Raw genomic sequence first — 24,434 nt, 5'->3', positions numbered from 1 at the left:
TTGCTTTTTAGTCACACACATATCTAAAAAACAGCTTTTGTCGATCTAAGTACTAGTGCTAAATTTACGTTTTTTTTAAGGAAACCTTTTAAGATTATTAGTCTGCTAAAAAAAAATATTTTCCGTATTTTTAAAAAATTTTTCAAAATTAAAAAAAAAACATTCTTTATGGCTCAAAAATAAGCTGGGCTATTGTTAAGACTTTTATCGTTAAGAGTCGGTAAAAAAAATAAAAAGTCGGTAATCTCTTCAAATTTAAATCCCGATAACCATTATGCATACAATATTTTTGGACTAGAAGATTTGTGCATGAAAATACCTTTTGATTGAAATTTGAAACGTAATTATTAAAAATATTAAATATAAAAATTTTAGAAGTAGCCCACTTGACATGGCGCTACCCAATTGTTTCTTCGTTTACTGCAGTTTAAGGAAAAAACTGTTACAAAAAAACTACTGCATTGCAGTATTTCCAAGAAGTTGCATCAAATGCAAAAGTGCAAATTTGCATGTTAAAAGTAAAATGCGTATGGTATGAACAGAATGTTCTCCTAACTTTGTGAGCATACAAGCAATTGTCCAGTAAACCGCTTGCATTATTTAACACATTCGTCGTTACACTTTTTTAGTGTTGGATAAAGACCGAGCATATGTATACATATTTGTCAATCTCATTTTAAGCCTTTGTACATTTTAATAAAGATTCTGTTTAATAAAGACTTTTGTTCAAAAGTGAAAACATAAATGTTTTAAATTTGTGAAAATGACGAACGAAGCAATCAGATGAGAGTGTGACTGCTAAAATGCATTGAGCAATTCTACTATACAAACCAGTACTAACGTTTTGTTAAACTTCAAAAGATGTTGCGAAAATACCTATTTGAAACAGGCGTAATATCATTTATTTTTGCGTTCTTCGTAAACTTAGTCATTTTGCGAAATACAAATTTTACTGTGCTCTGTACCAAAGAAATTCCACTCCAGACGCAGTTTTCTTCAATTGATATTGTTGCTCAATTTAACTTGCCTAATAGCGCTGGACTAGAACCAAAGATTACCAACGTGTCGAGAGTAACTAATTTTAGAAATCGGTCCAGTGATGATGTTGCAAGAAACGCACAATCAAGGAATTATTTTACGCACCTTAGTTATGATTTTATACATAATGTTTTATTTGCGGGGGCTACAAACAAAATATTAAAACTTAACGAAAACTTGCGTGTGCTGTCTGAAGCTATTACTGGACCAGTAAACGATTCGCCTCAATGTCATGCAGGTGGCTGTCCCGAAGACATCGAAACTTCGTTAGTTAATAACTACAATAAAATCCTTGTAGTTAGCTACTCTCACGACGGGATTCTTATATCATGTGGCAGCATTCGACAAGGTAATGTTTAAATACATAGAGAAAATTCTTTTCTTAGAAAGTATTGAAAGGGAAAATCAAATAAAATTGCCCTTACCAGTTAGATCTTTTCGATACCTTTTAAAACTTGAAACTTTAAAAATTTTAGAACTTTTTTTTAAGCTGCTATGATTGATCTCATCGCGATCTTCCACAACTGCGTTTGCCCATGGTGTTATGGCTTGCCACTTTTCATTGGCCGTCTAAGTCCTTTAGCTGTTACATATATAATTTATTAATCGGAAATACCATAACTTCGGTATTTTTATACCCTTGAAGAGGGAATTATAACTTCGGTCAAAAGTGTGAAACGCAGTTAAGGAGATATATCCGACCCTATATACCATATTAACACATACATATGTATTTATGTCTGTTCGTTTCTACGCAAACCTGTCTCTCAGTTCGAAAGCATTCGTCTTTAAAGCTTATCAGCTGCTTCAGCAGCTAAATAAGTCCCCAAAGGGAACTCGGCTGAGCTTTAGCCTGCTCAGCCAACAATTACTCAGCAGCTGATATATGTATGTATCTGGGTCGCCGTCTAAATTTCTTAGTATACGAGGGTATATATTGCTGGCCTAATAATGAAAATGCGAATATTTATGACTAAAAATGGTTTTGTTTTTCAAAGTATTCTCCAGAAAAACGTATACTCTTTTGCATGCGGTCAAACCAATTGTCGAAGCACGTTGTCCACTCCGATTGAGACACCTCCAAAACATGGTTTTGGAACTCTTCAACAGCATCTTCTGGCGTCGAAAATTGTTGACCACGCATTTTTCTCTTGATGTGCGGGAATAAAAATAAGTCATTGGGTGCCAAGTCAGGACTGTATGGCGGATGACCCATCAATTCGACATTTTGGCCGGTCGAAAAGGCGCTGGTTTGAGCTGATGTGTGAGAGCTCGCATTGTCTAGTGCAGAATAATTCGTCTTCTCTTGTTCGTTTTTCACCGTCCGAATTTTTCCCGTCCGTTTTTCACCACCGAATTCACCGTCCTATGTTGCTAAAGCGGAACAGTCGCCACCTGACCTGTTTTACCGAAGAAACAGGCCACCATTTGCTTCGAAGTGCTTCTTCCACGAACAACTTTCGTTGGATTTGGCGCGTCTTCGAAGACCCACACGGTCGATTGCTGTTTTGTTTCGGGCTCATAAGCATAGATCCATAGAATCCATGGATTCGTCACCTGTGACGATCTTATAAACGTCTTTGAAACACCGTCCCTGTATTTTTTCAATTTTTTTTTGCATTAATCCACACGAGTCTTTTTTTTGAGCGATTGTCAAATTGGGATATGCAATATTGAATGTAGGCTGGTGGAATGCCCACGGATGCCTCTATCTCACGGTATGTCACATGACGATCTTAAATTATCAGTTCATGCACGGTGTCAATGTTCTCTGGAACAACGACTGTTTCTGGACGACCTTCAAGACCTTCGTCTTCGAGAGAGCCTCGGCCACGATTAAGGGGTTATATACAGTTGTACCGCGCAAGAATATGGAATTTTATCGATTTTTTTTTGACACCATAAAAAATATTTATGAAAAATGTTTTACCGACGTTGTTTAGTACATGTTTCTGGGTACCTAATTAAATTTTTTCATTAAAAAATATTACATAACAAAAATGTTATAGCCAAATTCCCGAATCGTCTTTTTTCGATGGTGTCTTGCGGTGGACAGGATTTCTCGAAAACGGTTCATCCGAAATCCAAAATTCAAAAAAGTTTAGTTAGTACATTGTATTGTCTAGTCCGTGAACGAGGGATTTTTAAAAATTTTGATTAACAAAAAAATGGCGACGTTTTTAACAAAAAATGTACTTTTTCAAGGTATAAGATTTTCGTTTTTTGTGCTTTAAAAAAGGAGTTTTCAAAAAAATTGAAAATCCCTCGTTCACGGACTAGCTAATATCATAATAAATAAGTGGTCGAAATTTGGTGTTGATCGGATTAGTAGTTTTTTAGTAATCGTGTCCACCGCAAAGGTAATTTCCCAAAAAAAAGATTCTGAGATAACCGCGTTTGAAGTTTCAAGTTTGTTCAAGTTTTATATGCAGATGGTGCGCTTTAAATAGCTACAGCTTCGGTTCTAATGCTCCGATCATTATGAATTTTTGTGAGAGTATTCCCAATAGAAAATACTTTAAGAATATGCAATAAAAAAAAAATCGATTTTTTCATATATCAAAACTGTATATAACCCCTTAAATACATTATAACAGTTTTTCACAGTGCAATAAGATGATGCTCAATCGCCATACAAAGATTTAAGTTTATCGTAGCACTCTTGTCGTGTTAATTCACGTCGAAAGCAGTGAAAAATGATTTCGCGAAAATGTTCACGAGTTAATTCCATTTTTTGACAAATTGATTTTTTAAAGTCACTGTAAACAACAAAAATTATGGGCGTAGGTCAAAACTAGAGATGAAACAGATATCCGGCAACTATCCGGTATCCGGCCTCCATGATACTATCCGGCCGAATACCGGTATCCGGCCTCCATGATACTATCCGGCCGAATACCGGATAGCTACGATTTGGCCGGATAGATATCCGGCCGATTTAAAAAAAAAGCTATATAAAATAAACATGTTTTTGTTCATTATTTTCTTTATTTAGTTAATCTTAAGTATTAAATTACACAATATTAAGTAAATGTGATATAAGGAAAAGGAATTAGTACATTTAGTACTCATACTGCACTAAGGGCAAATTATGATGAATAAATACTAATTTCTCTGCATTGAGAGGTAGCAGGCGGTTGCGTTTTTCTTCATAAACAAGGCCAGCTTCAGAAAAAAGTCTTTCGCTATACACACTACTACAAGGAGCAGAAAGGTAGATTTTTGCAAACCTTGCTAAATTTGGGCATTAGCTTCCCACCAAGAATAAGGGTGCGATCAATTCGCATTGACTAGAGATGAAAGTCCAGCTCACAGGTTATGGATATGGATACAACTGTTAACTTCACTCATCAACGAAAAAAAACCAAATCGAACCGAGTCCACCCGATCGTTGGCGCGACGTCTACGCAAACGGCTAAGTTTTACAAAACATTCGGATATTCGGCGGCCGGATATCCGGCTATCCGGCCAAATGGTCGGCCGAATATCCGGTATCCGACCAAACTGCTATCCGTTTCATCTCTAGTCAAAACGTTCTGAGCACGTTTCTACTAAAACATGAAAACTTCCCAATGAAAACGTCAGATGGCGCCAGGCAACACTTAGTATGGCCACTAACCATACAGCATATAGACAACCCATTTCGTAAAACGAAAATGGACGCAAAAATTTCTTGCGACAGGCCCCAGCAGGCCCCAGACCGAGTTCTTACTCTCTTTCTTACGCTCATTGTTCGATCATCTTACGCTCATTTTCTCATTGAATGCTTTCTGTTTCTCAGTCGCTAAAAGGATCGCGAGGAAGAAGGTTGGTCTGCGCTTGAATTGATCTTTGTATGTATGCGTGTCACACATTCACATACACGGGGGCATGCGTGCGTGCGATTTCGTTTCGAAGCCAGCGCACAAAATTTTGTTTTTTCTAACTTTTCAGGCTGTCTACCCTAACAAAATTCGGGTATTCGTTATTTGGTGAAATGACTAAAGGAATAATTTTATTTGTTATATTATATGATTTTCTGATTTTCAGAAACTTAATAGCCTTATCGATACATACGATTGGTCCGATATTCTGGCAAGCACTTATCTTAAAGTCACTTTAGAAAAATTTTACTGTACTTTAAATACATTTTTTGACTCCCGTGTGCCATTGAAATATCCTTCCGCTTCAACAAATCCTCCTTGGTATACAAGGTGCCTCACTAACCTAAAAAATATAAAAAAAAACCTGCAGTAGTGTTGTGCTCGGGCTAGTGCCTGCGAGCTAGCTAGTGCTCGGTCGAATTTTACCGTGCATAACGCTGAATGTTATAGGAATTATATTGACCGCTGCCGGATAAAATTTACTCGGGATCAAAAGCAGTTTTATAATTTTGTAAACACTAAGCGTAAACACGTATCTTTTTCACCCCTGCTTACGTTTGAAAATTTCTCTGCGACCTCTGATCAGGCCATTGCCGATCTATTCGCAGAATTTTTTCAAACAATTTATTCTCCTCCTAAATTGACTGATCAGCCTTACGCATATAACATTCAAGCAGCAAATCTTATTTTCTGTCCGTCTTTTTCTGAGAACAACTTATTATCTGGTCTTTTAAGGGTAAAACCCATTTATTCGTCAGGCCCCGACGGAGTACCGGGCTGTGTGCAAAAATACTGCGCCAGGGCTCTGTGCAAACCTCTTCTAAGACTTTTCACCTTATCTTTGGAAACCTCGATTTTTCCCCTTAAGTGGAAGGAATCATTTATAATTCCCCTACATTAAAAATTGAAAAGTCCGAGGCTGCCAACTACAGAGGCATCTCTAAGTTGTCGGCAATTCCAAAGTTATTTAAAAAATTAATTACCATTTCATTTGCAAAAAATCATTTGCAACACCTTTGCTCTTCGATTATCACTCCTTGTCAGCATGGCTTTATTAAGCGTCGCTCCACCACCACAAATTTATTGGAGTTGACATCCTTTGTCATAGATGGCTTTTTTAAGGGATATCAAACCGATGTAATTTATACAGACTTCAGCAAAGCATTTGATTCAGTTAATAACTTACTCTTGTTGAGTAAACTGAATATGCTGGGTTTTCCTAAAGACCTCTTAACGTGGATTTTCAGCTACTTAGATGGAAGGAAACAAAGAGTCTTATTTATGAAGTCTTATACAGACTTCAGCAAAGCATTTGATTCAGTTAATCACTTACTTTTGTTGAGTAAACTGAATATGCTGGGTTTTCCTAAAGACCTCTTAACGTGGATTTCCAGCTACTTAGATGGAAGGACACAAAGAGTCTTATTTAAAAACATACAGTCCCGTCTGGTCCATGCTACATCCGGCGTCCCTCAAGGAAGTCATCTTGGCCCGTTATTATTTACGCTTTTTATAAACGACTTGCCCCCTGCTTTAACGAACTCTCTAGTTCTTATGTATGCAAATGATGTAAAGCTTTATCTTTAGTACAAATCCATCTCTGCCCAATGCAGTCTACTTTTGATCTTGAAAACTTACAAACTTGGATCAAAATGCAAGCTTATGTCTTTTTATGGTTCCTGCCCTCTGTTGGCTGTGTTTACTCTTTATGGAATTGCCTTAGAGAAATTAACTCAGGTTAATGATCACGGCGTCCTATTAGACATTAAACTTAAATTTGCCAACCATATTTCCTCAATGGTTAATAAGGCTAAAGGGGTCCTTGGTTTTATTAAAAGGTGGTCAAAAGAATTTAACGACCCATACATAACTAAAACCTTATTTATTTTTTTGGTCCGTCCGATTCTGGAGTACGGTTCATGTGTCTGGAGTCCTCAATATGGAGTACATCAGGACCGCATAGAATCCGTAAAAAAGAATTTCTTAACTTTTTCACTTAGAGGTCTTAACTGGGATGCTATCTTCACCTTCCATCTTATAATAGTAGACTCTTACTAATAAACTTACCTAGCTTAACAAATCGTAGGACAATGCTCGGTGTAGTTTTTCTGCATAACCTTACAGCCAGCATACAGTAGCGGACAATGAAATCCGGAAACCTAAGCACTTGCGCTAAATGTGAACTTTGCATTAGTGTGATAGGAGCGCATTTTATTATATCGAGCTGAAATTTTTTCGTTATATTCGGAAGGTATTGAGCTTTCATGATCTGAAAGCATTTTTTAAATTATTAAATTTCTTATGTTAAAAAAAAAATATTTTTTTTTTTTAAATATGTCGAAAATGACTGAAAATTTTCAAGGGGCCATATTGGCCTTCCAATCGAAAATCTTAAGCTTTCGAGGAATGAGCTGTAACGTTTGATTTATTAAGTCTTCTTTCGAGAATTTCCTACAAAATTTTGAGAAAACCAGAACTCTAAAGCATTTGCCAGGATCAGGAAAGAAAAAGAAGACCAACTACCACGAGGATCGAATCCTTTCATGATTATGAATGTCTGATCGTTTCAAATCAGCAAAACAAGAAGAAGTAAGTTTTTCCAGTTGTAAGGAGTCGAAATAAGCACTCCAACCGTTCGAAGGAACATTGAGGAGGCAGGACTTCATGGCCGGCGAACAGCGAAAGACCCAGTCTTGAACGGAAAAATGCTTCAGAAAAGGCTACAGTGGGTCAAAATGCACAAATCTTGGACTGTACATGATTGGCGAAACGTTTTTTGTAACGACAACAAAATAATCCATTTGTCTTACAATAGTATGACCTAGGTGGGCCCCAAACGCGACAAACGCTTCAAAAATGTCACCGACCGAATGGTCCTTAGATGCTTTTCTTACTATGGCGTTGGTGATCTGGCATTAATTGATGGAAGTGTGAATGAGGAAAAGTTCCAAGGTGTTCTGAATCGTCACTTTCTACCCTCAATGAAGGAGAATCTTTCTCATGCCCCAAACATAATCTTTCAGGACGACTCAGATCCTTGCTATCGTGCAAAAGAAAAGGGATATATTTATTTTTTTAATTCTTTAAGGATTTGTTTAAACAATAATTAAAGTTTTAAATTTATTTTTTTTGCCTACATTTTTGTTAATTTCATCGAATATTAAAGTATAGGTCTTATTTCCAAATAAAACAGAATGAAATTTAAAAGAACACGTTTTGAATTAACATTTATATTAATTTCATCGATTTAAAACAAATTTACTCCATAAAGTAAACGCTGGCTGAAAAAAAAACTATAAAAGTAGTATCAAATGTAAAATATAGGATTTTAAATTTCCTTACTAACTCCTCCTAGCTTAATAAACTACAAATAGCTTAACATATACTAATAAATCGTTTCTCGAGCGCCCTTCGGTCGTCTTAGAGGCCCAGCTTTATGATGAATACAGGAATGCTAGCTGATGCTCTAATTGATGCAAAAGCCATTTCCACCCAAATTTTCTCGCTCGAGGATTGACTCGGGTTTCTGGCGGAATCCACCTGCGACGCAACGACCTCCCAACCCAGCAATTTTTAGGGCCGTCTAACTCTGTATCAGTCAATATGACTGTTAGTTAAATTAAAAATATTAGATTTGATATACCTCTTGTTAGTCTCGCCAAGAGATTTTTGAAGAAAAAAAGTTTTGTTTATGTTACTGTCTGACCCCAAACACGTTGTGGTCATCAATGTTCAGTTACCGAGCGTTTTATGTAAAACCAGTACTCAGATCGAAAAACGTGTTGGGCGAATAAAAACGTTTATTCTTTTTAGTGTGAACGAATATTTTTTATACTCTTGCTGAGACAGCATATAAAGAATTGATCAGTTGGCGTCGCAAAATCAATGACCACCTCTGTGCGTTTGACTCTTAGTTTAGCGGATTTCAGCAGCTAAATGAGTCCCCAAAGGGTTCGGCTGTGATCCGCTTTAGCCATCTAAGCCAACAATTACTCAGCAGCTGATATATGTATGTATCTGGGTCGCCGTCTAAATTTCTTAGTATACGAGGGTATATATTGCTGGCCTAATAATGAAAATGCGAATATTTATGACTAAAAATGGTTTTGTTTTTCAAAGTATTCTCCAGAAAAACGTATACTCTTTTGCATGCGGTCAAACCAATTGTCGAAGCACTTTGTCCACTCCGATTGAGACAACTCCAAAACATGGTTTTGGAACGCATCAACAGCATATTCTGGCGTCGAAAATTGTTGACCACGCATTTTTCTCTTGATGTGATTTTCTCTTGAAAAATAAGTCATTGGGTGCCAAGTCAGGACTGTATGGCGGATGACCCATCAATTCGACATCTTGGCCGGTCGAAAAGGCGCTGGTTTGAGCTGATGTGTGAGAGCTAGCATTGTCTAGTGCAGAATGATCCGTCTTCTCTTGTTCTTTTTTCAAATTTACGCGAAGATTTGAGACAAACAAATTGTGGTGCACCACTCAGAATTCACCGTCCTATGTTGCTAAAGCGGAACAGTCGCCACCTGACCTGTTTTACCGAAGAAACAGGCCACCATTTGCTTCGAAGCGCTTCTTCCACGAACAACTTTCGTTGGATTTGGCGCGTCTTCGAAGACCCACACGGTCGATTGCTGTTTTGTTTCGGGCTCATAAGCATAGATCCATAGAATCCATGGATTCGTCACCTGTGACGATCTTATAAACTTCGATTTTTTCCTTTTTTTTTAATTATGTTAAAGCTTTTTCGTTAATTTAAGTATTAAACAAAAAATTAAACATTATGTCCGGAAGATAAAATTTTAAGGGAGTCCGTCCGTCATTTTGTCGTCCGACACTATTTACCCCATTCCGCTAATTTCTCAAATTAAAATTGAAAAAAAAAACACCTATTTCTACAAGAATAGTAAAAATGAATAGAATGAAATTTAGAATAATAATAATAATAAAGTAAATATAAAAAATAAAAAAATAATAATAATAAAAAACAAAAAAGAAAAGCTAACTTCGGACGGAGCCGAAGTTGATATACCCTTGCGGTTAAAACCGGATATATATCGCAAACATCGGATATAGTTGGCCGATCCTTATGAGAATATCATAATAAAACTACTTAATTACAATAAAATATCTAAAAAAAAAAGTCCCAAACTTCTATCTTCAAAATTACCAATGTTGGTATTTCTACCAAAATCACTTTCCGATCGTTCAGTTATATGGCAGCTATAAGCTGCTATATAGCTATATAGTAGGCCGATCCTTAGGAAATTTAGTAGGTCGGATTACCTGTCCAAAAATATAATCTGTATAAAGTTCCAACTTTCTATCTTCAAAAACACGAAAGTGAAACAGTTACATTTACAGCTATAGGATATAGTCGGCCGATCGGATCCTTACGAAATTCGTATCGTATTATTTTGCCGAAAATAGTATTCATATAAATTTTAATGTCATGTAACTCTCTGACACGAAAAACACCAAAGTTATACTATTTCCGATCAATCAGTTATATGGAAGCATTAGGATATAGTCGACCGATCCCTTCCGACTTGTGTTGGAAAGAAGGGTGTGTGCAAAGTTTCAAGTCGATAGCTTTAAAACTGAGAGACTAGTTCGCGTAGAAACAGACAGACAGACAGACGGACATGCTCATATCAACTCAGGAGGTGATTCTGATCAAGAATTTATATACTTTATAAGATCGGACATGTCTTCTTCACTGCGTTGCACACTTTTGTACAAAATTATAATACCCTCTGCATGGGTATAAAAATTAAAGCAAATGTAACTCATAAAGCGGTTTCCTTTGCTGCGAATCGAACCCACGACCTTTTGATTAAGAGGTGGACAGCTTAGACATAACCACTTGCTTTACCAACGCTTGCCACTTTTACCAGTTCTGCGCAAAATAAATTGTTGAGTGGCTAGACCACTATGAAGATTTGTATCAAATATTGAATAAGTACTACTTTGAAATTCAGTGCAGCAGTGGGCCAGAAGATTTCGTTCTCCTACTTTGTTTGGGAATTGATTCAAGATGTGTTTGTGTTTTTCGAACAAAAAGTGACGAAACTTCTATTAAAAGCCGGTGCCATGAGTTTTAGTACTGCAGGGACTTCATACTTATCTTGCACACATTCTAATGTTCAATAATGTCAAGGCTAAGCGAGCATATTGGTTACACAAAAAACTAAAACGATGCTTGCTTTGGTTTTACTTGTTTAATAACTAGATATTAAATTTTTAAATTTCTTTTGGTAACTTAAAATATTTATAATTAACATCTCTTTATTAAATAATTTAATAAAATCCTAATTAAATAAATTACTTGCAGGTGCTTGCGAAATATATAGTCTGCCTCGATTTCCATCAAAGCCCCAGTTCATTGCTGTACCATTGGCTGCAAATGATGAAAATGCTTCGACGTTTGCATTTGTGGGCCCTGCAAGATATTCTTGGAAAGAAGACGACATATTGTACGTTGGAACCACTTTTACCAACGTTGGAGATTATCGCCATGATGTCCCTGCTATTTCCTCTCGTCGCCTTGATGATTTAAATTATGCGGAGTTCTCCATTCAACAGTCAATTATAAATATCGATGTTAAGTATCGAGACCATTTTTTGGTCAACTACATTTATGGATTTAATTCTTCAGACTATGCATACTTCATATTAGTTCAAAAAAGGTCCCATTTAGCAGACGAGGCTGGATATGTAACCCGGTTGGCCCGTATATGCATCACAGATCCTAATTATGACAGTTACACTGAAATAACAATTCAGTGTACCGCAACTGAAAGAAATACAGATTACAATATTTTACGGGATGCTAAAATAACCCCAGCTAGTTATAAACTAGCTCATCAAATGGGCATAAAAAAGGATGATCATGTGTTGGTTACGGTTTTTTCTCCGTCAAAAGAAATAAGCGATCAACCGGAGCGGAAGTCTGCAATGTGTATATACAGCATTAAAGATATAGAGGATATGTTTATTGAAAATATACACATGTGCTTTAACGGAACCACAAAAGATCGTAACTTAGGATATATATCTGGCACTATTAACGATGGAAGGTGTCCCATTGTTGGCTCCCTTGGAAACATTTACAACTTTTGTTCCGTAGGACTTAAAATAAGCGGAGTGTCTCCAATTACAACTCAAGCACTTTTTCATTTTGACAATGTGTCCGTCACTTCAGTAACGGCGACGTCAACTACAGATCAACAACATTCGTTGGCTTTTCTTGGAACAGATAAAGGTACTATAAAAAAAGTTTTATTGTCAGGACAAAACCCAGGAGAGTATGAAGAAATAATTGTAGATGCTGGTAACCGGATATTACCAAATACTATGATGTCGCCAAAAAAGGATTTTTTATATGTTTTATCCTTACGAAAAATTACAAAGTTAAGAATTGAACATTGTTCTGTATATACAAATTGTTCAGCTTGCTTAGAATCTCGTGATCCTTTTTGTGGATGGTGTTCTTTAGAAAAACGGTGCACTGTACGATCTACTTGCCAACGAGATACTTCTGCCTCACGGTGGCTTTCATTGGGTAGTGGACAACAATGTATAGACTTTGAGTCAATTGTACCGGACAAAGTTCCAATTACTGAACTAACACTGCTACATTTAATTATTCGGACATTACCAGAGCCTTTTAATGCGAAATATCGATGTGTTTTTGGAAACTCCACTCCTATTGACGCCGAAATCCTTGAAAATGGTCTTGGATGCGCCACACCACCACTGGATCAGAGGCCAATTATTCCAACTAACACTGATCATGTTTTAGTTCCTTTATCTGTGCGAAGCTCCGAAACTAATAAAGACTTTGTGTCAAGGTCATTCGCATTTTTTGACTGCTCACATCATAGTAAATGCCGGGAATGTGTAGTCAGTTCTTGGGGATGTAACTGGTGCATTTTTGACAATAAATGTATCCACAAATCTCAACAATGCCGAAACATGGAAATCGCTATAAGTACTGCAGGACAGTGCCCCCATTTAAAAAAAAATAGTCAGCCAATTCTTATGCCTGTACGCGTTCCAAAAGAAATTCGCCTTGAGATAGAAAACTTACCAAAACCAAAAAATGCCCATGCCGGCTTTTTATGTACCATTCATATTGAAGCCGCTCAAATGCTTTTGCCAGCACATATTGAATCTAATAAAATAGTAGTTTGTGAAAAAACTCCTTACTTCTATGAAACAAATGCCCATGAGTATCAGGCTAAAGTTGTTATTACATGGAATTTTCAGCATTACGTGGACACGGCTATGGTTACATTGTACAAATGCGATGTGTTAGGTTCGCACAGGGATCACGCAGATTGTAGCTTGTGTGTCACTCGTGAACCAAAGTATCAATGTGCCTGGTGCGGCAATTCTTGTGTTTACAACGAAACCTGTAGTTCTGAAAGTAGTTTTATCAATGAAAGGCCACCAACACTTGAAAAAATTGATTGTCCCTTACCTAGGATTGATATTATCAAACCGTTATCTGGACCTATTGAAGGTGGAACTCTTGTGACAATTGAAGGAAGTAATTTGGGAATACGCGAAGAAGATGTACGCGGAAAAATATATATTGGTTCTATTCCATGTCATCTCGTAAGTTATCAAATATCTGTAAAAATTGAATGCCAGACGGAAGCAGCAATGTATGAAATGTCAGCCCCGATCAAGGTTGCGAACGATGCCGGATACACTGAATCTAGCGTACAATTTCATTTTAAGAATGTACAACTAACAGGCGTGTATCCGACTATAGGGCCAAGGTCGGGAGGAACGCAATTGTCTTTAATAGGAAGCTTTTTAAATATTGGTTCAAGTATACGAGCATATTTAGATGAGTATGAGTGTTACGTTAACGTTTCTCAGTCTTCTTCGTCTCAAGTTACCTGCACTACTTCAGAGGCAACACAACCGGAACCTATTCAATCCCTACGTTTGTTTATTGATGGTGCAAACCGTACATTAACTTGTCAGAGTTCAATTCAAAATATTACCACTAAAAATCGACTAGTAAATCCACTACGGAGTGATTTAAATGCATATCAATTCCGGATATTCCCCCGTCACATCTGTTCTGTTTTTAATTACACACAGGATCCTAGGATAATGCAAATCAAACCACTAAGGAGTTTTGTTAGTGGAGGCCGTGTACTTACTGTTCATGGAATGTATCTTGACTCCATTCAAAAGCCAGAGTTGGAAGTATTTTTTGATAGTGAAAGAATTAATAAAACTTCTTGCGTTGTTATTAACTCTAATCAAATGGAATGCCCTTCTCCTCCAGTTAACTTCAAATTTTATAATTTTAAAAATTTGAATGGAGTTTTGGATTCAGAATTTGACATAAGGAATTCTTCGGCAATGGAAACTAATGGTCCAAATAAAAGACAAAAGAGAAAAACTCGTCTCGTGGACGATTTTCATACATACAAGACAGGAGAAACGACATCAAAATATTTTAGTGGCAATAATATGGATGTTACAACATTCGTGAAGGTTCACGAAACGCAACTAAATTTGCAACTTAGTTTTGTAATGGACAACGTCCAGCTTGTGAGGGACTTAAATAAATATTTTCATGATATAAGAAGCACGATTGTTTATTTGACTGATCCAAAGTATTTTCAATTTCCGAACGACGGAATAAAACTTTACAAAGGTGATAGCTTAGTTATTGAAGGCGAACTTTTAAATTTAGCAGCAGATGAATATGATGTAAATGTAACAATTGGTACCACCCAATGTAATATAACAAGTCTGGCACTTACACAACTTTTGTGCATTCCACCGGAGCAACAGCCCCCCCCAACTGACGAAAATGGCGTAGATCAGACAATCGATTTACCATTAGTAGTAGTAAAAGTGGGTCGTAATCTTCGATTTGTCATCGGACATCTCAAATATGATATAAATAAACCGCACGCCTTTTCACATGCTTTATTTGGTGTTATGTTTACAATAGCTGTTCTTGTTGTTGTTTTACTTATTGTTTTAGTAATATACAGAAGAAAATCTACCCAGGCAGAGCGTGAGTATAAACGCATTCAGATACAGATGATTACATTAGAAAGCAATGTTCGATCTGAGTGTAAACAAGCTTTTGCAGAGCTCCAAACCGATATGACTGACCTGACAGCAGATCTTGAGAGCAGTGGAATCCCAACGCTTGACCATGTAAACTACATTATGAAAGTTTTTTTTCCTGGTGTATCAGATCATCCAATTTTAAATTCAGCTAAATTTCATGAAAGTTGCCCACAAAATAATTATGATGCTGCTATGCTTCAATTTGAACAACTAATTTGCAACAAATACTTTTTACTAATATTCATAGAAACTTTGGAAGCTCAGCGCTCGTCATTTTCAATTCGAGACCGTGTAAATGTTGCATCCTTGCTTATGGTTGTATTAATGAATAAAATGGAGTATGCCACAGAGATTTTAAAGTCACTCCTACTTCGGCTAATTGAAAAGTCGCTGGAAAGCAAACATCCTCAGCTTATGCTGCGACGTACTGAAAGTGTTGTTGAAAAAATGTTAACCAATTATTTGGCCATATGTATGTACGACTATTTAAAAGAATACGCTGGATCAAGTTTATTTCTTTTGTTTAAGGCCATAAAACATCAAATTGAAAAAGGCTTAGTAGATGCCATAACCAATGACGCCCGTTATTCCCTTTCCGAAGAGCGACTTTTACATGAGCAAGTTACTCATTCTGTTGTTATTTTGCATATCTTGCAAGATGATCTTGATGAAAAAGTCCAATGTCGCGTTAACGACTGGGATACGATTTCGCAAGTAAAGCTTAAAATACTTGATGCTATTTTTAAAAATACTCCGTTTTCAATGAGACCATCTATATACGAGGTCGACTTAGAATGGAGGCATGGTCGGGGGGGTCACCTAACATTGCAAGATGAAGACTTAACCACAAAAACCATAAACGGTTGGAAACGTCTTAACACATTAGCACACTATGGAGTCAAAGAATCCGCTGTAATGTCTCTTATTGCTAGGCAAAATGATAGTTATCATATACCCTACAGTAAGGGACATCATCCGGCACCATATCATAATTGTAAGTATGATTTTTTTATATCTTTGTATAAACTTTTTTTATATATTTTTTTTAACAATTTTTATACCCTTGGCCTATTATATTATATTTCTGTCCAAAAATGTGCAACACAGTGAAGTAGAAATCTCAGCCCCTATGAAGTATATATATTCTTGATCCGGATCACCTCTTGAGTTGATATGAGCATTTCTATTAAAAATATAGCTAGTAAAAATACCCACTTTGGTGTTTTTGAAGATAGACGTTTAGGATTTTTTTTTATATTTTGTATTGTAATAAATTGGTATTATGATATTATTATAATGATCGGCCAACTACATCCGATTTTATCGAAATACCTCCGGTTTTAACTGCAAGAGTATATTAACTTCGGCTTCGACCGAAGTTACTTTTCCTTTCTTGATTATTATATTTATTTATGTATAAAAAATATATCGATTCAACACCGTCATGATACGAGACGGTCAATCATGTATGTTTATGTGTTTCTTTGTTTGTAACCCATCACATAATGTTATCTCTACAGGCACAAAATTCGAGCGTTTTATCATTTTGGTACTTAAATATGTATATTTTGATCAGAATCTACAAAAATGTCGATTTAGCTATCTATCCGTCTGTCCGTATGAACGCTTAAACAGACTATAAGAAATAGAGATATAAGATTTTGAATGAACACTCCCCATAATACCTACGCACTTCAAGTTTGTTTCAATACCATCGGTATCACCCAATACATTGAAATTAGTTTAATGCATTGGGAGCGTTACATAAAGCGTATTTTGAGCGTGTGTCAGTGCGGCAGAGCTCGGTTAGAGAAATTTCCCATGCCCATGAAATAGGGAACTGCCGACGACTGGTATATACAGATGTGCAAGTTCTTTGAAAAGTATAACTCAAATTTGTTTGTGGTATATGTGTACATAATCCATTTTGTCAAAAATGGGAATTTTTTTTAAATCTTTCGTTTATTACCTGCATTTATAAAATTATTCCAAGTTAGCCTACACTAATTGTTAATTAATTTAATATACAACTATATCTTTCAACAAAAATTTTGTTTTATTTTTCAGTTTATTTCATTAACAATTCCCAGAGCCATATCATTATAAATAACGACATTGAGTCTGGATTGCAGCAGCCTCGAATTTACCATTTGGTTAAACCGTTAATACCTGATCATTATATGAATATAAAAAATTCTACTTTATCGGGACCGTCAACTGCATTGCAAGCTTCGCAATCTACAAGTTATTGTAATGAGAGAATAAACAAAACAATACCTGAAGTATACTTAACACGCCTATTAGCCACTAAGGGAACTATTCAAAAATTTGTCGATGATTTCTTTTCCATTATTCTAACTGTAAATGAAGAACTACCACCTGCGGTAAAATGGCTCTTTGACTTGTTGGACGAGGAAGCGTCCAGACATGGTATTGGCAATTCCGATATTGTGCATGCGTGGAAATCCAATTGTTTACCATTGCGATTTTGGGTTAACTTTATAAAAAATCCCGATTTCATATTTGATGTAAATAAAACATTTTCTGTAGACTCCTGTCTAAGTGTAATTGCACAAACCTTTATGGATGCTTGCTCTACATCTGAACATAGACTTGGAAAGGATTCGCCTTCAAACAAATTGCTCTTTGCAAAGGTAATTATGACATGCAATGAATTTTATTTAAGGCTAAATTAGTAATGACTCCAGCGGAGATAAGTGTCTTTGAGAATCAAGAATCTATATTTAAAAAAACGAAAGTGAGGTCATTTCCGATCGTTCAGTTATATGGTAGCTATAAGATATAATCGGCCGATCCTTATGAAATGCGGTATTTTGTACTATTTTGCCAAAAATGAAATCCCAACTCTCAAACTCTAAAAGTTCCGAAAACTCGAAAAGTTACGACTTGTAAATAGCGTGCAAAAAGAAGTATGTGCAAAGTTTGAAGTCGGAAGCTTTAAAACTGAGAGACTATTTCGCGTAGAAACACATACAGACTGACAAGATCCGTTATATGAAAGATTTTACAGAACATATATGGGACATCAGGGCCTAAAACGGTCTACTTTTTAAAGCAGTGGTGCTCGTCCCATTGCTCTCGCTGCTCATTTGTTTTTGCAAATGCTCATGCCTACCGAGTTGTGTGAGTCTGCTCACGCCATAAGATTCGTTGCTCACGCCATAAGCATCATTGGTCCCATCATAAGCGAAGCGCAATTGCAATAACAATTTTTCGTGTTTTCCCTATTCTCCTCAATCGTACTAATCCGAATGCATTTTGTAGTTGGAGTGCCGAAAACTTTTCACTGCAAGAAATTCATTCTTGTTTTTCTGCCAAAATGGTCGATCTGTAGCGATGAATTTGTTCTTCGCAGAACATTTTTTTTAAGTAAGAAGCTCTGCATATTTGTCATAGTATAATAATAAGCTATTGTAGGATATATACATAGGGCCTTTTTTTAATTGCTGTAATAAAATGTATTTTTTATTATATTAATATTTTTAAGCCCCTTGTGAATGTTACTATAATTTTATTTTTCAGTGCAGCCACATGGATGGGAAAAAAATTCTCGCACCAATGTGTTGGTATTTTTTCATTGGTATGGGAGTTTGCACTTCCGTATGCAGAGCTTGGGCAGCACTGTTTTAAAGGCTTGCGAAGGGTATTATAATTTTGTCCAAAATTGTGCAACGGAGTGAAAGAGACATCTCCGACCCTATAAAGCAAAACGCACACATGTTTAAAACTTGAGGGTTTGCGTAGCAGAAAAAAACAATGAGAGCGGAGCATTCACTGAGCGAAAAACGTAAATTTTTATTTCATTTTTTGTTAAGGGGGGACATCTGAGTAACAAGGGAAAAAAGCGGATTTTATGGATTTTTTTTGCCAAATGAAAAAGCCTATCGAAAATTTGTAAATTAGGTTTTATAATATTAAATGCGAAGTACAAAATAAATTTTTTTTTTTCGAATAAATCGAAAACAAAATGGCGGCTGTGCACCATTTGATGTATAACAAAAAATTAAGTTTTTGTTTATTATACCCTTGCAGAGGGTATTATAATTTTGGTCAAAAGTGTGCAACGCAGTGAAGGAGACATCTCCGACCCTATAAAGTATATATATTCTTGATCAGGATCACCTCCTGAGTTGATATGAGCATGTCCGTCTGTCCGTCAGTCCGTCTGTCTGTCCGTCTGTCTGTCCGTTTCTACGCGAACTAGTATCTCAGTTTTGAAGCTATCGTCTTGAAACTTTGCACACACCCTTCTTTTCTTTGCACGCAGTATATAAGTCGGAACGGCCCGGATCGGGCGACTATATCCTATAGCTGCCATATAACTGATTGATCGGAAATGGTATAACTTTGACGTTTTTAAAGTTAGAGAGTTCAAATTTGACATGAGAGCATTTTTTGGCAAAACATTACGACATGCCAAATTTTATAAAGATCGGCCGACTATATCCTATAGCTGCCATATAACTGAACGATCGGAAATGACCCAACTTTCGTGTTTTTGAAGATAGAAAGGTGGAATTTAGTACAGATTCTATTTTTGGTCAGTTGATCCAACCTACTACATTTCATAAGGATCGGCCGACTATATCCTATAGCTGCCATATAACTGAACGATCGGAAATTACCCAACTTTTGTGTTTTTGAAGATAGAAGTTTGGGATATTTTTAGGTTTGGTTTTTGTATTATATTAAATTGGGTTATTTTATCATATTTTCATAAGGATCGGCCAACTATATCCGATGTTTGCGATATATATCCGGTTTTAACTGCAAGGGTATATAAACTTCGGCTCCGCCCGAAGTTAGCTTTCCTTTCTCGTTTTTATACATCAACAGCTATCGACACACGTAGGATTTTTGCGATATATGGACTTTTTAAAAATGGTAAGAGATTACAAAAAAGTTAAAATTATAAAAAAAAAAATTGTTAATAACAAAAAGTAAGCAATATAAAAAAGAAATCCTACGTGTGACGATAGATAAAGGTATTTTAAATATAATGTGAAAATTCAAAATCGATGGGTTAAGATTTGTTCGAGTTATGTTTCCGACGGTCTCAAAAAAATTATTGAGTAATATTTCCTTTAAAGACATTCGATACATCCTTAAAAAGGTACTGTGCCACAGATCATAAATATGTTAACCGTTTTTTATTCAATAGTCCACTTGGTTTAGAAGTTGAAAAAAAAAATTAAAAAAATTTTTTATTATAAAAATTGAATCATAATTTTATTTGTAAAAATTGAAAAATAATTATTATTCTTATAGCTAACCATCGGAATTGGTATTTGGTAAAAATACCAACTTTTTACTTTTTGAAAATAGAAGTTGTATTGTAATAAATTGGTTATATTATGATATTCTTATAAGAATCGGACAACTAAATCCGATTTTTTCGATATATATTCGGGTTTAATTGCAAGGGTATATCAACTTCGGCTCCGCCCGAAGTTAGCTTTCCTTTCTGATTTTTTGTCTCATTCCTTTTACAAAAAATAATTGAAACAAAATAAAAAAACAACGTGTCTCGAGCTCGATTGGATCTCGTTTCACTCTGCACACGGACCGTTCACTCTACCACTCGGCTATCGCTGACTCGTGGTCGTGCAAAACATTTCTTAAACTTAGCTTGTCGTCCTGTGAAACCCGCACGTCGGGTTCCATCCCAGGAAGTTGGAATATAAATATTAGAATATAAAATAATTATTTCGTACTTCAATTATTACGAAATTTTAGTAAAACGATTTATACTACCGTTGTTGCTAACAAAGATCAAACAAAATTTTATTTTCAGGATATTCCAAATTATCGAATAATGGTAAAGAGTTTTTACCGTGATGTTTCTCGTCTTCCGCAAATAAGCGATCAGGAAATGAGTACAGCTATGCAACAACTGTCTGTAAGGCAGCTCGACGAATTTGATACCATTTCAGCTTTAAAAGAGTTATATATTTATGTAACGAAATACAAAAATCAGGTCAGTCCTAAAAACTATAATTATTTGATCAAACATTCAAATATAAATATTTAGATTATGGAAGCTCTTAAGTCTGATATAAATAGCCGAAAAATGAACCTTTTTCAAAAACTAGAAAATGTTGCAAGTACACTGGATGGCGAGGAGATTTCAAATTGCTGACATGAATCTTTTTCCGAGGTAAATTTTCTCATTTTAACTAAAAATTGATTTAATTTATCAATTTTACAGAGCGAAAAAAAAAGTTGGAGGAAATTTTGAAGAGACCTAGTAGGAATTGTTTATTATGTCGAATATAGTACAAAAACGTGTTTTTATACCCTTGCAGAGGGTATTATAATTTTGTCCAAAAGTGTGCAACGCAGTGAAGGAGACATCTCCGACCCTATAAAGTATATATATTCTTGATCAGGATCACCTCCTGAGTTGATATGAGCATGTCCGTCTGTCCGTCTGTCCGTCTGTCCGTCTGTCTGTCTGTCTGTCCGTTTCTACGCGAACTAGTCTCTCAGTTTTGAAGCTATCGTCTTGAAACTTTGCACACACCCTTCTTTTCCTTGCACGCAGTATATAAGTCGGAACGGCCCGGATCGGCCGACTATATCCTATAGCTGCCATATAACTGATTGATCGGAAATGGTATAACTTTGGTGTTTTTAGAGTTAGAGAGTTCAAATTTGACATGAGAGCTATTTTTGGCAAATTATTGTGACATGCCAAATTTCATAAGGATCGGCCGACTATATCTTATAGCTGCCATATAACTGAACGATCGGAAATGACCTAACGTTCGTGTTTTTGAAGATAGAAAGCTGAAACTTAATACAGATTCTATTATTGGCCAGTTGATCCGACCTACCAAATTTCATTAGGATCGGTCGACTATATCCTATAGCTGCCATATAACTGAACGATCGGAAATGGTACTTGGTAGAAATATCAACTTTCGTATTTTTGAAGATAGAAGTTTGGGACTTATTTTAGATTTTGTATTTTAGTAAATTGGTTTTATTATGATGTAATCATAAGGATCTGCCAACTATATCCGATGTTTGCGATATATATCCGGTTTTAACTGCAAGGGTATATAAACTTCGGCTCCGCCCGAAGTTAGCTTTCCTTTCTTGTTAATCTTGATTTATTAGAAAAAATGATTCCGTTTCTACGCGAACTAGTCTCTCAGTTTAAAAGCTATCGTCTTGAAACTTTGCACACATCCTTCTTTCCTTTGCACGCAGTATATAAGTCGGAACGGCCCGGATCGGCCGACTATATCCTGTAGCTGCCATATAACTGATTGATCGGAAATGGTATAACTTTGGTGTTTTTAGAGTTAGAGAGTTCAAATTTGACACGAGAGCTATCTTTGGCAAAACATTACGACATGCCAAATTTCATTAGAATCGGCCGACTATATCCTATAGCTGCCATAGAACTGAACGATCGGAAATGGTTTTTGGTAGAAATACCAACTTTGGTACTTTTGAAGATAGAAGTTTGGGACTTTTTTTTTTAGATTTTTTATTGTAGTTTATTGGTTTTATTATTATTTAATCATAAGAATTGGTTTGCGATATATATCCGGTTTTAACTGCAAGGGTATATAAACTTCGGCTCCGCGCGAAGTAAGCTTTCCTTTCTTGTTTCCATTATTTTTGCAATGAGTGGGAAAAGCGTTATAACTTCAACAATTTTCAATATCTTCAAAAACACGAAAGTTGGGTTATTTCCGATCGTTCAGTTATATGGCAGCTATAGGATGTAGTCGGCCGATCCTTATGAAATTTAGCACGTCGAAAGGAGCTCTCACGTAAAATTTGAACTCTCTAACTCTAAAAACACCAAAGTTATACCATTTCCGATCAAACATTTATATTGTTCAATAAAAAATTTCAGCCTGGGATTTAATTCAGAAGAAGGGTGAATTTGAAAGAAAGCAGCAGACAGAAGGGTGTGGTTTCAAGGTTTCAAGTCGATAGCTTTAAAACTGAGAGCCTAGTTCGCGTAGAAACAGACAGACAGACGGACATGCTCATATCAACTCAGGAGGTGATCCAGATCAAGAATATATACATATATCATATATCATATATATCATTTTTTTTTTAAATACTAATAATAATAAGCAGCAAAAATATTGAAAACAAAAGGTACCGGTGAAAATTTAAAATAGGTTCGTAGTATTATATTATATAAATAGGTGACCCGACAAATGTTGTTTTGCCACCAGATGACTTTATAATTTCGGTACTCACTTCTAGACTTATGTATTATAAAGTTATCTGGAGCGCTGTGAACCATGAGGGAATATAAAAATAACAAAAGGCAAACGATATTTTAAAGTTATTATTTGATCGTAATTCAGCAAGTCAATCTCTTAGTGCTATAGCGTGAACAATATTTTTTGTTAGTCCATCTTTAGCTAACACAAACAAACTGGATGGTTTACCCACTCGAGAGCACGCCGCGTATAATTGGCCGTGTGAAAAACATGGTGTTCTTAAATCTAAGCTACAAATAGACATCGATTGACCTTGGGATTGTTTGATAGTCATTGGAAATGCCATTCTTTATCGCCGCCCATAAAGAAGATTTGTAAGTAAAATGATATTTACATTTTATGATAAACTTGGCCTCTGATTCTGAATGTAGAATTGTAATGTTGACCATTTTCATTAGTATTTCAAACTATTTCTGTTGCTCCGAACGATGCCATTTGAAAGCATGAATTGAATGTTGGAATTGACTTCAGGAACAATCTGAATCCGTGCCGATAAATAAGCCGGTTCAGGTTCAATGGTTCAGGGGGTGTTTCAATTTCTAGTAGTTGCACTTTTCCTGACGCGCAACACATCCCATTTTTGAATTTCTGAGCATAACAATGCGGACATTCCTTGTCCATAGCACATATTACCACTTTTGAGTGAGCCTAATACTCAATATCAGGCTCATACTGGAATGCTAGACGCAGGAATGAATAAGATATAAATGCTCGATGTACTTGTTGTCGTTGTTGGTCATTTGTTCTGCGTCTATTGACTGTGAAACGGCGTGATTGTCGTTGTTCTAATCTTCTAACTTCATTGCGTTCAGCTCGTGTATCTTCTGGCTCTTGATGCAATTGCGCTATTCTAACACGTACATCAGTATTTTGTTGCTGGATTTGTTCTTCGGTTCTTTCCGATCTTCTATTTCGCATGTTTCGAGATCTACTTCTATCACGGATCATATCACCCCATTTTCTTGGCATTGCTCACTTTACAAAAGACTCATAAATAGAATTAATTTATTTACTTAATGTGAAAGATTTTTGCCCCAGTTTAAATTGATTGATTGAGTTTTGTCAGTTTAATTGAAATTGAGTTTGTCAGTGTAATGAGGTAGTAACTTACTTTATATGCGATTTTTGGTATGTG

The 24,434-nt window shown here is 35.9% G+C and overlaps 1 protein-coding gene across 4 annotated transcripts in view; it reads left to right on the top strand.

The window, feature by feature from the left end:
• Positions 1-616: 616 nt before the first annotated feature.
• PlexB (plexin B) overlaps positions 617-24,434 on the top strand; it is a 51,351-nt gene continuing 27,533 nt past the window's right edge. Inside the window, exons 1-7 of one of the 4 annotated variants that reach the window (XR_011443570.1) lie at positions 617-1,387; positions 11,242-16,014; positions 17,088-17,674; positions 20,836-21,018; positions 21,073-21,198; positions 21,250-21,288; positions 23,430-23,613. Coding sequence is in view for 1 of the 4 variants with exons in the window: in XM_043213446.2 (XP_043069381.1) it covers positions 862-1,387; positions 11,242-16,014; positions 17,088-17,674; positions 20,836-21,018; positions 21,073-21,180 (6,177 nt within the window). In the remaining 3 variants the exon portion in view is untranslated. The remainder of the gene's footprint in view (positions 1,388-11,241; positions 16,015-17,087; positions 17,675-20,835; positions 21,019-21,072; positions 21,199-21,249; positions 21,289-23,429; positions 23,614-24,434) is intronic. The other 3 variants (XR_006246419.2, XR_011443571.1, XM_043213446.2) reach the window with 3 other exon arrangements.

This window comes from Drosophila bipectinata, chromosome 4, assembly GCF_030179905.1.
Source record: "Drosophila bipectinata strain 14024-0381.07 chromosome 4, DbipHiC1v2, whole genome shotgun sequence".
In the NCBI taxonomy this organism is placed as follows: Eukaryota; Metazoa; Arthropoda; class Insecta; order Diptera; family Drosophilidae; genus Drosophila; species Drosophila bipectinata.
Note: the sequence above shows the minus strand (reverse complement) of the source record. Positions and strands in the feature narration are given on the sequence as shown.